At 41.5% G+C, this 13,098-nt stretch overlaps 1 protein-coding gene across 12 annotated transcripts in view; it reads left to right on the top strand.

The window, feature by feature from the left end:
- The window catches only part of LOC138203013 (adhesion G protein-coupled receptor L2-like), an 83,619-nt gene that overhangs the window by 32,621 nt on the left and 37,900 nt on the right, over window positions 1-13,098 (top strand). For 7 of the 12 annotated variants that reach the window (XM_069157485.1, XM_069157484.1, XM_069157483.1 and 4 more), the window contains exons 3-6: window positions 2,754-2,967; window positions 7,343-7,452; window positions 9,914-9,928; window positions 11,121-11,921. In XM_069157485.1, the coding sequence (XP_069013586.1) occupies window positions 2,754-2,967; window positions 7,343-7,452; window positions 9,914-9,928; window positions 11,121-11,921 (1,140 nt within the window). Of the gene's footprint in view, window positions 1-2,753; window positions 2,968-7,342; window positions 7,453-9,913; window positions 9,929-11,120; window positions 11,922-13,098 lie in introns of those variants that run through there. The other 5 variants (XM_069157492.1, XM_069157491.1, XM_069157493.1 and 2 more) reach the window with 2 other exon arrangements.

Here is a 13,098-nt window from a genome sequence, read left to right as displayed (position 1 = left end):
TATGTTCTATATAAAGCATTATTGAATTCCCTCACTGATTTTGTGATTCAATGTTCATCTGAGGTAGCTACAACTGGAACACCCTATTCTCTACACACACACACACACACACACACACACACACACACACACACACACACACACACACACACACACACACACACACACACGCAGACGGTTTATGATATGTATTTTTTCCTGCAGTTTTCTTGACACCGTTTTCCATGCAGCTGGTGCCCTTCTGTCGCAATCTTCAACTGCTGCAAAGTTGAACAGTCAAACAAAGCACAGAACGTGAGATGAAAAGCTTTTCATACCTCCCTAAGACATTGACATTTGTGCACACAAACAATCTTCCCCTCTTTCCAAAATCTCCCAAAACTTGTTTAAACTGAGAAAATCAACAGAGAAGAAAACCGGCGTCCAGAAACCTTTGTTGTCACAAGCTTTTCCTTCTTAGCATTTCCTTCTCCAGTTAAGTCGACCAAAATATATATTCCTTTGAATTCAGCACTTCTCCTCCCACTACATGGTGGAAACAAATCGCCCTTATATATGTTTTAACTTTTTAGAGAGATTTGTCATTACTTGGCCAATTACAAGTTGACAAAACAGTCATTAATGAGGCAGAGACTATCCACAGTTCAGAGAAGAAGCAATTTGTTCCTTAGGCCGCCAGTACTGTCTAGATACTCCCCCTAATTGATGTAGTGTTAGCCTATGACCAGAAAGATCTATACAGGCAAGGGAGGAGGAGACCATCAAGGCACCACCCTAATCAATCGCTAGGCTTCTGTTGACAACAGTATGCCATCATGCCATAGTGGTCTGATAGATTGCAGAATCGCGAGTCGACAGTCAGAGACAAGAGGTTACGAAATGCAGATGGCGTGCTCTTGTGTGTGTGTTCCATGAGGGTGTTTTACCGGAAAGATGGTCTCTCCGCTCAGAATTTTAAAACCCCATGAAATGCATTCTTTCTGTCTGTTCTCTGTAGCTGCCGTGATAAACCCGTCACTCCTTCCATGAGGAATGGCAGGCGGGACGATCATTAGTCTTCGCTGTAAAGCCGGCGACTTCTCTCTGTGTTTTATCATCCACCATTCTGGACAGGTTTTCTGAAAGGTTTGGGTAATTGTAGTGGTTATTGGAAAAGATGGAGTGACCCCACAGCTCTCCACTTATGGTTTGGCTACGTTGACGTCTCCTAATGAGGTGATAAACAGTCCAGCTAAGCAGAATCTACTGGCCATTAGATAGATCATGGTATTATAATGAAATGTCTAGTGGCCAAATGCCAGAGAATTTATACCATTAGTTTCATATTTTGTTCTCCTGCTACCACTACTAGTGAGTACAGAAGTGTGTCCTAATATGCAATGACTTTAACATTATATTCTCAACAGTGTATGTTTTACAGATGTTATTTTTTTTCCATTTGCCGGTATGACATGTGCAGACTGACATAGAATATCATTATGACTGAGCCAGGCACAGCGGGCTGAAATGACTAGCAGACATGTGGGTCGAGGTTTAAGGGTAGGAATTTCAAGCCGGAATCACTTCAGCTTCGAGCAGTTCAAACAATGCTAATTGCGTCAGGCCCTGACTGTCAAAAGTGTGAGGATAATTAGAGTGAGGGGGCAAAGTGAACCCGGGGTGGTAAGTGTTAGTACATGACAATGCTCGCAAGCCAATGGGAGCATGGAAAAGGTAACATGCTGAAAGGAGGGCTAATTAGGAGAGAGCAGAGCAGAAAATACAAATGGTAGCTGCCCCCTCAGGGCCCCACCATTGCCGCAAACAACGGCGATTATTGACAGTTCATGCAGCGCTCTGCTTGCACTTCTTAAATGGAACACATTTCCATGTTCTACTTAGATTTTATCTAATTGTTTTCTCAGAATTGCAGGCAGTTACATTGTTTTAGTTAGGATCATTTTATCCTCACATAATGGATTTCTCTTTCCTTCTTTCTTCAGTTTCTTTTCCCTCTATTTATAAATCATATCTGTAGTTCTACTCCAGTTGTGACATTGCATTTTATTACTTATAAAAAAAAGGACATGCAGAGGAATAACCTGTTCCAATGTAATTTGCTGAAATGGGGCACAGATTTGACTGAAATAGTTCATTTTCCTCCAAAGTAGAGCTATTTGGCTGCGCCCCCATCTGCTGTGTTCCATCTATAGATTTTTCCTCCTGTTGGACTCCAGACTGTCCCCTGTTCGATCGTCGGCACTGTAAAATGGATTATATTACACTCCATTCTGCCGGGATTCTGCTTTTTTCTCGGCCTTTCTTTACAGAGCAAGTAAAGCAAAAGAAACAAATGAGGGGGTTCGTACGACTGTAAAGCAAACTATTCTCAGTCCAGATAGGTTTGGCTTTCCGGTGGATGTCCTCTATAGGTGGAGGCCTTCCTGATCCACTGGAGCCTCTGTATTTGCTCAAGAATTTATGAGGTTACCATTGGTCTCTGCTGACTGAAGATTTGATGTCTTAGCCAACATCCAAGACCACAGAGATGGAGAGATGAATTGTTTCGTCTTTCCCCATTCCTGTATCGCGTGTAATGGCCCGTCTGTTTAAAACTGTGGTAAACATTGGACTGCTGTTGCCTATTTATTTAGTGCCAGCGGATTTTTACTGCATGATGTGTGGTCTTATTGTATCGAAGCAGTGATCCTTCTAACTCATTAATTTTTTTGTGTGCTTAAAGTTTCTTCTCTGTGTGTCTCCCCCTCCGTCAGGGTTTAGCCGTGCGGCCTTGCCTTTCGGCCTGGTCAGGAGAGAACTCTCATGCGAAGGATATGCAATTGATCTCCGCTGCCCAGGGAGTGATGTCATTATGATCGAGACGGCCAACTACGGCCGGACTGACGACAAGATCTGTGACGCTGACCCGTTCCAGATGGAGAACATCAACTGCTACCTCCCTGATGCCTACAAGATTATATCACAAAGGTAAACCGCTGGGGAGAGGAGGGATCTTATTTCACAAACATAACCAGGAGCTGGGGTGGAAAAGTATGGACCTTGTTTTTTTTCTCCGCACACAAAAGAACAGTTGAAAATATCACCCTGCTTGCTCAACCACCTACACACCGGACAATCGACATCTCGCACCTTTTAAATTTGACTTATTCCTTCATTGACTAGATTATGTAGGCGGCATTTGAAATTCAGAAAACTGGGGTGCATATTCCTTCTTGATGGGCAGGAATTGACATCCATGTGGCAGAGCTCTTCACACCAGCTGCGCGTTGTTGCTTCTGTTTGAGTCATAATTAGCGTAGCTCAGAGAGACTGGGAGTCTCATGAACACCCTCTTAATTCCCTATCTGGAACATTGGGCTTGCTTTGTTCAAACACTTGTCGTGCATTGAAGTGGCTGTGCTGCAGGTAGTGAGCAATGCCCATCATCATGCCTTTTATCCTGGTTACCCTCTCACAGGATGCTGCCTCGCTGTCAAACGACAGCACGGCAACACTTCAGCTCGACTGCTACTTACCCCAGAGCTGTGTGTATTTTTTAAAGGGCAATAGATGAACTATTCATAAATAGTAACAAGCACAGTTTATCTTCTAATGCACTGCTCCATCCTAACCGAGGGGATAGGAAAGCTGGGGGGAGGGCCTTAAACTCGCCTCCGAGCATCATCGCCCACCATCTCAGACCTCTGGGATTTCCCCTGTTTCATTCTCCTCTGTACTTTCTCCCATGAGATGCAGCACCACAGAATAGTTTCAGGAATAGATATCTAGTCCTGCTGTCTTACTCTGTCTTTCTAAATTTACACCACAGTCCCAGTGCACTCATACAGTAACACGTTGCTGACAGTGTCCATGCCCCTCGGTTTGACTCCAACCAGCTACATTGCGCACCACATCTGTTGACAAGTCAGAGTCTCACTTGCTGGAGCTGCACTTCAAACTTATCTCCATCTAAGATTCCCTGGGGGCAGTGTGCGAATGAAGGCTTTGAGAAGAGTCTGCACCACAAGCCCTTAACAAAAATTATTCTAATGATTCAGATCAGAGGAAATGGGCTCCTGACCGTAATTAAAGTCGATGTGATAACCAGGGATGTTAAAGCAGTCACAAAGCTTTGGGAGACCCTGATCAGTCCTCCTTCCCTCTGCAGCAAACTAGAACAAGGGTGTTTAAACTGCGTCACATTAAGACTGAATGCCTTGCCAATTTCGTCAAGATTAACAAAAGGAGATGGCACCACAGACGGCTAAGCAAACATATTAAACAAGATTGGGGAGACAGAAACAGTGGGACGTCTGCTGCTCAGAGTGGCACTTTTGTTGGTTTGGAAATTGCGAAAGAAAGTATTCATCAGTGGCCCGTTTTTCACAACAAAAACAACTAGACAGGAATCAAATGGCTTGATTTTCAACATTGTCTACATCAAAGTGATTTGTCAAGTAAAATGTTTGGTTGTTGACAAAAAAAAAAAGTGGCTGGATGAAATATGTATTAAGGAACTGATGGAAAGTTCAGGTTAGTGGGCCCGTTTAATATTCAGGTGATCATTCCCTCAGACCTGTACTGTAAATGGAAGATACGTCTGACTTTCTCTCTGCCTGCTTTCTTTCCTTCACTTCTGTTTTCAACTAGCGCAGGTACAAAAACTATTCACACACAAAAAAAGATCATTTAAATGCGGCTGTTCGGCTGACTTCCATTACCTTATTTCAATGGCCACATGTTACCTGACCCAGTAAAACTAACAGATGCAGCTCTTTGATAGATGCCAAGCAGGATTCAAACACTTCATTACCATGGGATAGTGTTCAGTGCAATAGAGATTACATGCAGTGATTTCAGCTGCCATTTAAAACAGAGGAAGACTGTCAAAGGGCTTAGCAACACCTCCCATTTCTCCAACGCAGGAGCGTCTAAAATAACAGCAGAATATAAGCAACAGGGATTTCTTACAGCTTGAAAGAAATGACCAGTAGTTGAATATATATTTAGATCATTTACTTGAAGGGTGTGCTTATCAATATTTTGCACTGACAATGGATCCATCATGTAGTGATGAACCCATTGAGAATCATCTTGTGACTCTCCAACTCTCCTCAGTTCTGCAAAACATCTTTTAAGTAATTGCTTTCATTTTCCAGCTTGTATCTTAAATGTTTTGATCAAGTTTCATCAAACTAGCTGCACACTACCTGCTCAACAACAGCAGACAACTATCCACTATTTATCTGGCTATTTATTTCCTCAATAGACAGATATTTCCCTCTGGAGTGGTGGAGACCAAAAACAGAGCTAAAAAAGGAGAGAGACTAATCTTCAGGTTCCCAAAAACACGACTCCCAATGAGCTCCATTATTTCTGTAGCATGTAAAGAAACTACTGTTTGCCATAGCAACTTTATAAGGTGTTTGTGTGTCGATGTTGTATTTACAGGTTGTTCTTCTGCTCACATATTACCAAAAAGATTTTAGTTTAGTTTAGTAAAAACACTTAACACCATAATGTATACAAGCATTGAAAATAAAAAAAAATAAAAAACGTATAATGAAATATGGCCCCATTTAGAGACTATATTATTCTCTGTATGTTAATAATGGATTTTTATTACTAATGCATTCATGTGTAAGCAGCACTTTATTATTGTCACTGCTAGAGGTGAAGCTAATTCTACTTATTTGATTTATTGTTGTATACTTACATCCATACCAATGCACTATATCAAATAAAGCTAATTATACTGCATATTTTGTATGTTAAATGGTAATCTTCAACGAGCTGCCATAAGTGACACCTGACCCAGGTAGAGTACATTCTGTTCCTTTGAAAATGAGTAGAAGCACAAAATGAAATATACAAGTCTATTATAAGTATGTCAAAACATTGGTACAGCACTTGACTAAATGTACTTTCCACCACTTCAAGCTGATGTCAGTCATACGTATAAACTCTTAACACTGAATTAAATAAAATATCTTGGGTGCATTTGAAGCCATTCTGTTTCTCTCGTCTGCTGTCAGTCAGTTCACATTTTGATGCAGTGACCCTTCTCCCTCACGGCAGCTCTCCTAAGTCCTCACTGCAGTGAAGCTACTAAAGCGGATCTCTTAAGTGCAGCTGGCATCGTATTGTCAATGATGTTTAAACCATTGCTGATGACGCTGATGCTGTTTGTTGTGTCCGTAACGGACTTTGCACCTTTTTCATTCATATATAATACTTAATAATCCATTAGTTTTAAGAGAAGTTTTTTTTTTTTTTTAATCAAAAGACATGGCTGGATTTTGAGTGTGGCTTTAAAAGTCAATTCTGGTTAACGTATATACATTTACCTTTGTATTCATTACTATAAAAACCCTCATAAGTGCACAGTCATGGTTTTGTGTGGTTCTTGTACAGCAGTGACAGAAAGCCTCTTGAATGTCTAATGGTTCTTTGAACAACCCTGAAATGTATGTCCAACTTGCATCTCTGCCACTGACTTTCTGAAATATTTATCTCAGGCTTGCAAATTGTTGAATGTCCTATTTCAGTGCCATTTTTTTTCTTGTTTACCTCTGTTACCACTGATATTATTCTCAATCCCTCGGCCTCAAGAGAGCTTGATTGAAGTGGAGCCAATTTCACCCTATACAGTATTTACACAAACTCAGTCCTCTGCTGGTCTTTTTTTCCCCCTCTCTTTCTTCGCTTGAACTTTTTTAGCACCCAGAAACATCTGCGGACACACACACACACACACACACACACACACACACACACACACACACACACACACACACACACACACACACACACACACACACACACACACGTACAAGTGAAGACATGCAAGCTATCTTTGCAGTTCACACATCACACTCTTAATTCACTGAGGGACACCATTTCATACTGGAAGGCAAATAACCTGTCATAGAAATGACACAGTCATGTCTTGTTTGTTGCGTACATGCAGAGGAGCCGCTCCGTTTCACTAGAGGCCACCCATTCCAGTCCACTGCGTGTCACCGCCACCTGTCGCACGTGTGTGTGTGTTTTAATGAATGTCTTCTTTTTCAATAGCGGTATGAAGACACTAATACCTAACATGCCTTTAGCTGCCCTCTCTCACTCTCTCATTCAGCACATCACATTCGTTTACTCTTCCTTAATGTTTTCATTCCTCTCTCTGTTTGCAAAGGCTTAAACTAGAATGCATATGTGACAGTCCGGGCTGGGATTTCATCAATTTCAGTGTAGCTGTAACGATGAACTTTTCCCCCCTCTGTGTTATTAATGTTGTCTTTGCGGAGTACTCTTGCTGTGGGTAGTCATGATGAAATCTCTGGTCAATCTTTTTTTTTTCTAGGTGCAACAACCGTACGCAGTGTGTGGTTGTCACTGGCTCTGATGTCTTTCCTGATCCATGCCCTGGCACCTACAAGTACTTAGAGGTCCAGTATGAGTGTGTTCCCTATAGTAAGTATCACCATACAAATCTCATACTGAAATCTTATTGTATGTCATTAAAGTGTGTGATGCAACTGCAGTCTCTCTTGATTTGCAAGTACTTTGCAGTTTGTCTTACAGATGATACTCCAACTCTTGTATTTGTAACAAGATTGCAGCATTAATAATTATACATTCTGTTGAAATGTGAAGTGTTTCAGTCATTTAAAGGTTCAGTTCACCCCTATTATGAAAAAAAAAAAAAAAAAAACAGGCAACATATTTTTTCAATCACCTCTAATGGAATCCAGCCATGCAGAACATTTTAGCGGTTTTATTTGCTCTATTTGAGATATCTGTGTTTAGGGTTTGGTTCTATTATGGAAAACAAACAAACAAACAAATATCTTAGTGAACTATTTATCTCTCTTTGCTCTTATTTCGAAAACATTCAGCTAACATTCTTTGCATTTTTAGGTGATGCTGCCCACCCACTGCAGTGAAAATGCCAAATGTGATTGGTGATAGATTAGCTTTAACTAATTAATTTAAAATCTCTGCTGCTCTCCATTTACTGTGCTTTCTGTGTGTAAATGTATTTGTAATTCAACAAGATACATTTTGATACATATCAGCATTTTAAACTCATCAGCCAACTTCTGTTACGGGGTCAACATCACCATTTATGTCTCTTCAGGTTGTTGTGAACATTAATTGCCTATAAATAAAAACTGTAGTGTTTTTTAGTTTACTTTAGTTATTTGCTGATATAAATCTTTCAGTTTTAGGTATCTACAGTATAATTTTGGATACAAATACTGAAAAAACGAATTAGATTCAAAAAGATTACAAATGATTTGAATTCTACAAGCAGATTGGATTCTGGATTTGATCTGATATATTGGCTGTTAAACCCCATCCCTGTCTGTCTGAGTCTTCTGCCACAACAGCAGTAAATATATCTTTGGTTGGTAGTTTGTCGTGCTCACAGCATTGACATTTTTTTTTAGAGTGTCTCAAAAGCAAAATCTTTTTCAGAAACAGAATTGCTGTTTCTCTAGATAATTTACAGGCCTCTAAACAGGTTTCATAGAAACTACTTTCTACAGAACAAATAGACCACATAAAATGTTTTTTTCTTTTAACTGTCTTGTATGTGGGTGGTAGCAGAGATAGATATTTCCACACCTAGGCAAATAAAACCAAAACTATCTGCATGCTTAAATACAATGAGGAAGGGTAAAGGAGAAAATATGTTTTGTGAACTGAGCTTTTAATTTTTTCTGTAAGCTTTAACTTCAAATTTACTGTCCCTCTGAAATATTGCAAAACAATGGGGTACACTAGTTTAAAATAAGTAGAGTGCATTCACTTATTTATTGTGGAAAATATTAAAGAAGATATTGGTGTAGAAATCCAAAGATTTTGAGACAATTCTGTATTTTTTCTTAGATTAAACAAATTCCTGTATTCAGTCATAGATTGTCTCTGGTCCTGCAGTGTAAATATGGTTTAATTAAATGTACTGCAGAGTTGGTTAAGTCTAGCAATATCACAAACTGTGTCTGGCATCTGATTTGAATTCATCTACCTTAAAAGGGTGTTTTAGATTAGTTTATAAAATCAGCTGCAGGGTTTATCCCTGCCTGTGAAAGTACTTAGTATTTAAATTGATGAAATGTAAACATTTTCAGAAATGGTCACTCTTTTTTCTTCTTCTTTCAAACAGACCTTCCTTTCACCTCTGGTCTCATTCCCTCCCGACTAAACTCTTTGCTCTCACTTTTTTTTAACTTCCAATCTTTCACATATTGTCTCCAGCCTCTCCCCTCCTCCGCCCAGTTTATGCAGCTTCAACAGTCGACTAAAGAAACTCCATATTAGACCGACTACCCATCAGTCATCTCATGTGCTGTTGCTCTCTTCGGCTCATTTAAGAATTTGGTCTGTAACATTAGCACCGTGTCATGTTTTACGTGTGTGGGCGAGCAAGTTTGGAATCGAGTTGTGATTTGTGTTTATAAAGTTTGAACAGATCCCACCCTCAGTCAATACATGCCAAGAATAATTTTCTGTGCTGTTTCTCTGAGAATGTTATCTATCTATATATGACCAGGGCTTTGAGATTTTTTTTCTCTCCTGCCACTTAGGAGAAGCATTTTTAGAGGGATTAATTCTGCTTTTACAGTGGGCAATGCATTATTTTGTTGGCAGATAAAGACGGTAAGAATGAAAAGTTGAATGCGCTGGAAAGCATGGCACATAGCTTGTCCCTAGTCATAACGTGTCTGTTTTCATATCCTAGGATGAGAGGCCGCTTCACTAACACACAGCCTTTTTTTCCCTTCTAGCTCTTCCTCCTCAGACTGCAGTTCATCTCATGGTCATACCCTCCAACTAATTCTTCTCTTTGTACCTGGTAGTTGACTCATGATAACCTTTCTCTCCCTTTTGCACTCTTTTTTGCTTTCTTTTCCAATGCCTGAAATAGAAGTGGAGCAAAAAGGTAAATGAGTGGTCTGGTCCTTCCCTCCCCCTCCTTCGGCTCCTTGTTCTGTGGTGTTGAGTACAGCTCCCCCTCACGTTTCCCCTTCCCTTCCTGATTGCCTCTCCTGTCAAATGCTAAACCCATAGGAGGATTGTTTGCACCCACGGAGTCAAAAAGATTTTCAGAGCAGAATTTCAAATGACATCCACAGTCATCAAACGTAGTTTTTTTTCCTCACAATGTGAAAGAAAACACCAACTGTTCGGTGCTGATTTGTTCCAGGGACTCTTGCTTAGCACCGTGTTAACCTTCGAAGAATGACTAGTTGTGTATATATATTCTTATTTGGCTCAGTCTTAGTTTGCTTGGCCCAAATTCTGCTGCACCCATAGCACGTGATGTGAAATAGCAGTGATGGCTGAGTGAGATTGGCACAGACTGGGGAAAAAAAAAGGTTGAAAAGAAAACAAGAATTCACTGTGTCCCTTTTCATCCAGAACCAATTAATTTAAAACCGTCTAAATGGGAACGTTGCCATGGCCTCCCTCACCCATCAGTGGTTACTCTTGTCTTTTGCCACAGAAGTAGTGAAAATCCTTTACCACTGTTGTTCAATCTTCTCCCCAACCTCCACTTTCATTTTACTTCTGCTTTGCTGCCGCCACCACCATCAACAACCTGTTGTTCACTTTTATCACAAGATTTTCAGTCTGTGTCCTTATCATTTTGGTTCATGACCTCAGTCATGTCAGTATGCATGAGTAGTGTGTCCATATACCCAGCTGTTCATGTGGCATTTGACATCAGAGACAGGCTGGTATTTGGAAAAAAACAACAACACTGTGAACTCTACTTCCTCCATTTCCCCATGTCTTTCATTTGCAGGATTTTTATATTTTTTTGTTCACATTTTATTTTGTTTTGTCCTTGTTAGGATGTAGCAGCAGACCCTTTGAGATGAAAGTCCTCTTGACTTCACATTTCGAATTCTGAATAATCATGATGACACATCCATTTGTTTTCCTCCCCATTCATTAGCTGTAGTACAAAAACACTAGTTAAAAGATTCCTCCAAATTCACAGTCCCTGATCTTTTTGTCCTGCACTTGACTCATACAGCAGCGAGAATGATGCCTGTCAAACGTGTCAAGTATGTTTTCTTAATATTTTTCCTTATTGTATTTTGTTTCACTCTCTTCTCTGTCACTAGTTTTCATTTGTCCCGGGACTCTGAAGGGTGTAGGAGCCGCCACCTTCCTGTTTGAGGCCGAGCAGCAAGCGGGGTCATGGTGCAAAGACCCTCTGCAGGCTGGAGACAAAGTCTTCTTCATGCCCTGGACGCCATACCGCACTGACACCCTCATTGAGTACGCCTCCCTGGAGGACTTCAAAAACGGTCGCCAGACGACCACCTACAAACTGCCACACCGTGTTGACGGGACAGGCTTTGTAGCTTATGACGGTGCCATCTTCTTTAACAAGGAACGCACACGCAACATCGTCAAGTTTGACCTGCGCACACGCATCAAAAGCGGTGAGGCTATTGTTAATAATGCAAACTATCACGACACCTCACCGTACCGCTGGGGGGGCAAGACGGACATTGACCTCGCCGTAGATGAAAGGGGCTTATGGGTAATTTATGCCACGGAGCAGAACAATGGGCGCATAGTGGTGAGCCAGCTCAACCCATACACACTCCGCTTTGAAGCAACCTGGGAAACAGCGTACGACAAGCGCTCTGCCTCCAACGCCTTCATGGTGTGCGGCGTGTTACATGTAGTGCGCTCGACCTATGAAGAGAACGAGAGCGAGGCCAGCCGGAGCCAAATCGATTACATCTACAATACCAAGCTGAGCCAGGGCGAGTACACCGACATCCTCTTCCCCAACCAGTACCAGTACATCACCGCTGTGGATTACAACCCCAGGGACAACCAGCTGTACGTGTGGAATAACTTTTACATCCTGCGCTACGACCTGGACTTCGGGCCACCGGATCCTGCGGAAGGTGAGCGCTGATCCAGTTTTTTGATTTAGTTCATTGTCTTTGTGTAATTCCTCTATTGTTTGGCTGCAGCGTGGGATGTCACAGATGGCTGCCTTTTAATTTTGGATGCAATTCAGGTGTGATAAAGGAAAGAGGGTTGTGTTAGTCTTGGGGAAAGGGCTCATTTGCAGACAGAAATTACAGATTCACCTTGGAATGAGGGATCGCTCCCGGAGGGATAGCGCCACTGCAAAAAACTGCTTCTTTATTACCATGAGGCAAGCTGAGGCACTCGCTCCAGCTGAAGCTTGGACCCTATCAAATTCTTTAATCTCAGGCCTTATCCAAAACCATTATGAACACTGGCCCCCTGAACTTCCCTCTAATGCTGAGAATATGTTTGAGAAGTATTGTGCACAGTATTACAGAGGTTATCCACTCCTCCTTACAGCAGAATTTCAAGTTGTGTTGCCATGGTTACCACATCAACTTCGCCCGAGCTCTTTTTTGGAAAAGATCAGGAGATAATCGCCATCCTATTGTGGTATAATGTTTTTGAAACCACCAGGCTGAAGTGTGTGTGAGTTATGTACCACATTGTGAATCAGGGTTGAAGAATGACTGGAAAGAGAGATCAATTACAGTGAAGAATCTTGTCAGGCGGTTAGAGGGCTTAAATTAATCTGTGAAGTGTTGAGAGGCGACATACGTGTCATCAGACAGGGACCTTACATCAAGCTTATAATGGGTTTAATTACCTGACTGCAGCCATCTTATCCCACAGGGCCCTGCTAAGTCTGCCGTATAAAGTGGGGAAACAAGAATCTTGACCTGACTCAACAATATGCGAGAGGCTCAGGTTTCCCCCGAGCACTGGTCCAGATTAGGTTATGATTTTTAACTTCTGGATATTCGGGAGGGGTTGCCAGGGGTGAAATCTGATTCTTGACCTAAGCTGTTGAAGGGGGGTTGGCGTTGATGTCTCAATGGAGGCTGTGTGCTCCTGAACCCTGGCCTCTTGTCAACACGTCTGTTTGTTTTCCTGCTGTTCCCTGGAATCTCCCCCGCATGATAACTCGACACCCGACGGGGGCTTTTGAGTTTGTGTCTGTTTTGCTGAACAACCAAAGCCTCAATTAAGAGTATGTTGGAGGAGATATGAAAAATACTCAAACTTTAATGAGTTCGCCATGCAAGC

Source organism: Embiotoca jacksoni, unplaced genomic scaffold, assembly GCF_022577435.1.
Source record: "Embiotoca jacksoni isolate LCO1_2020_lvr unplaced genomic scaffold, fEmbJac1.0.p SCAF_22, whole genome shotgun sequence".
In the NCBI taxonomy this organism is placed as follows: Eukaryota; Metazoa; Chordata; class Actinopteri; family Embiotocidae; genus Embiotoca; species Embiotoca jacksoni.
The sequence above is the reverse complement of the archived record's forward strand: the minus strand, read 5'-3'. Positions and strand labels throughout refer to the sequence as shown.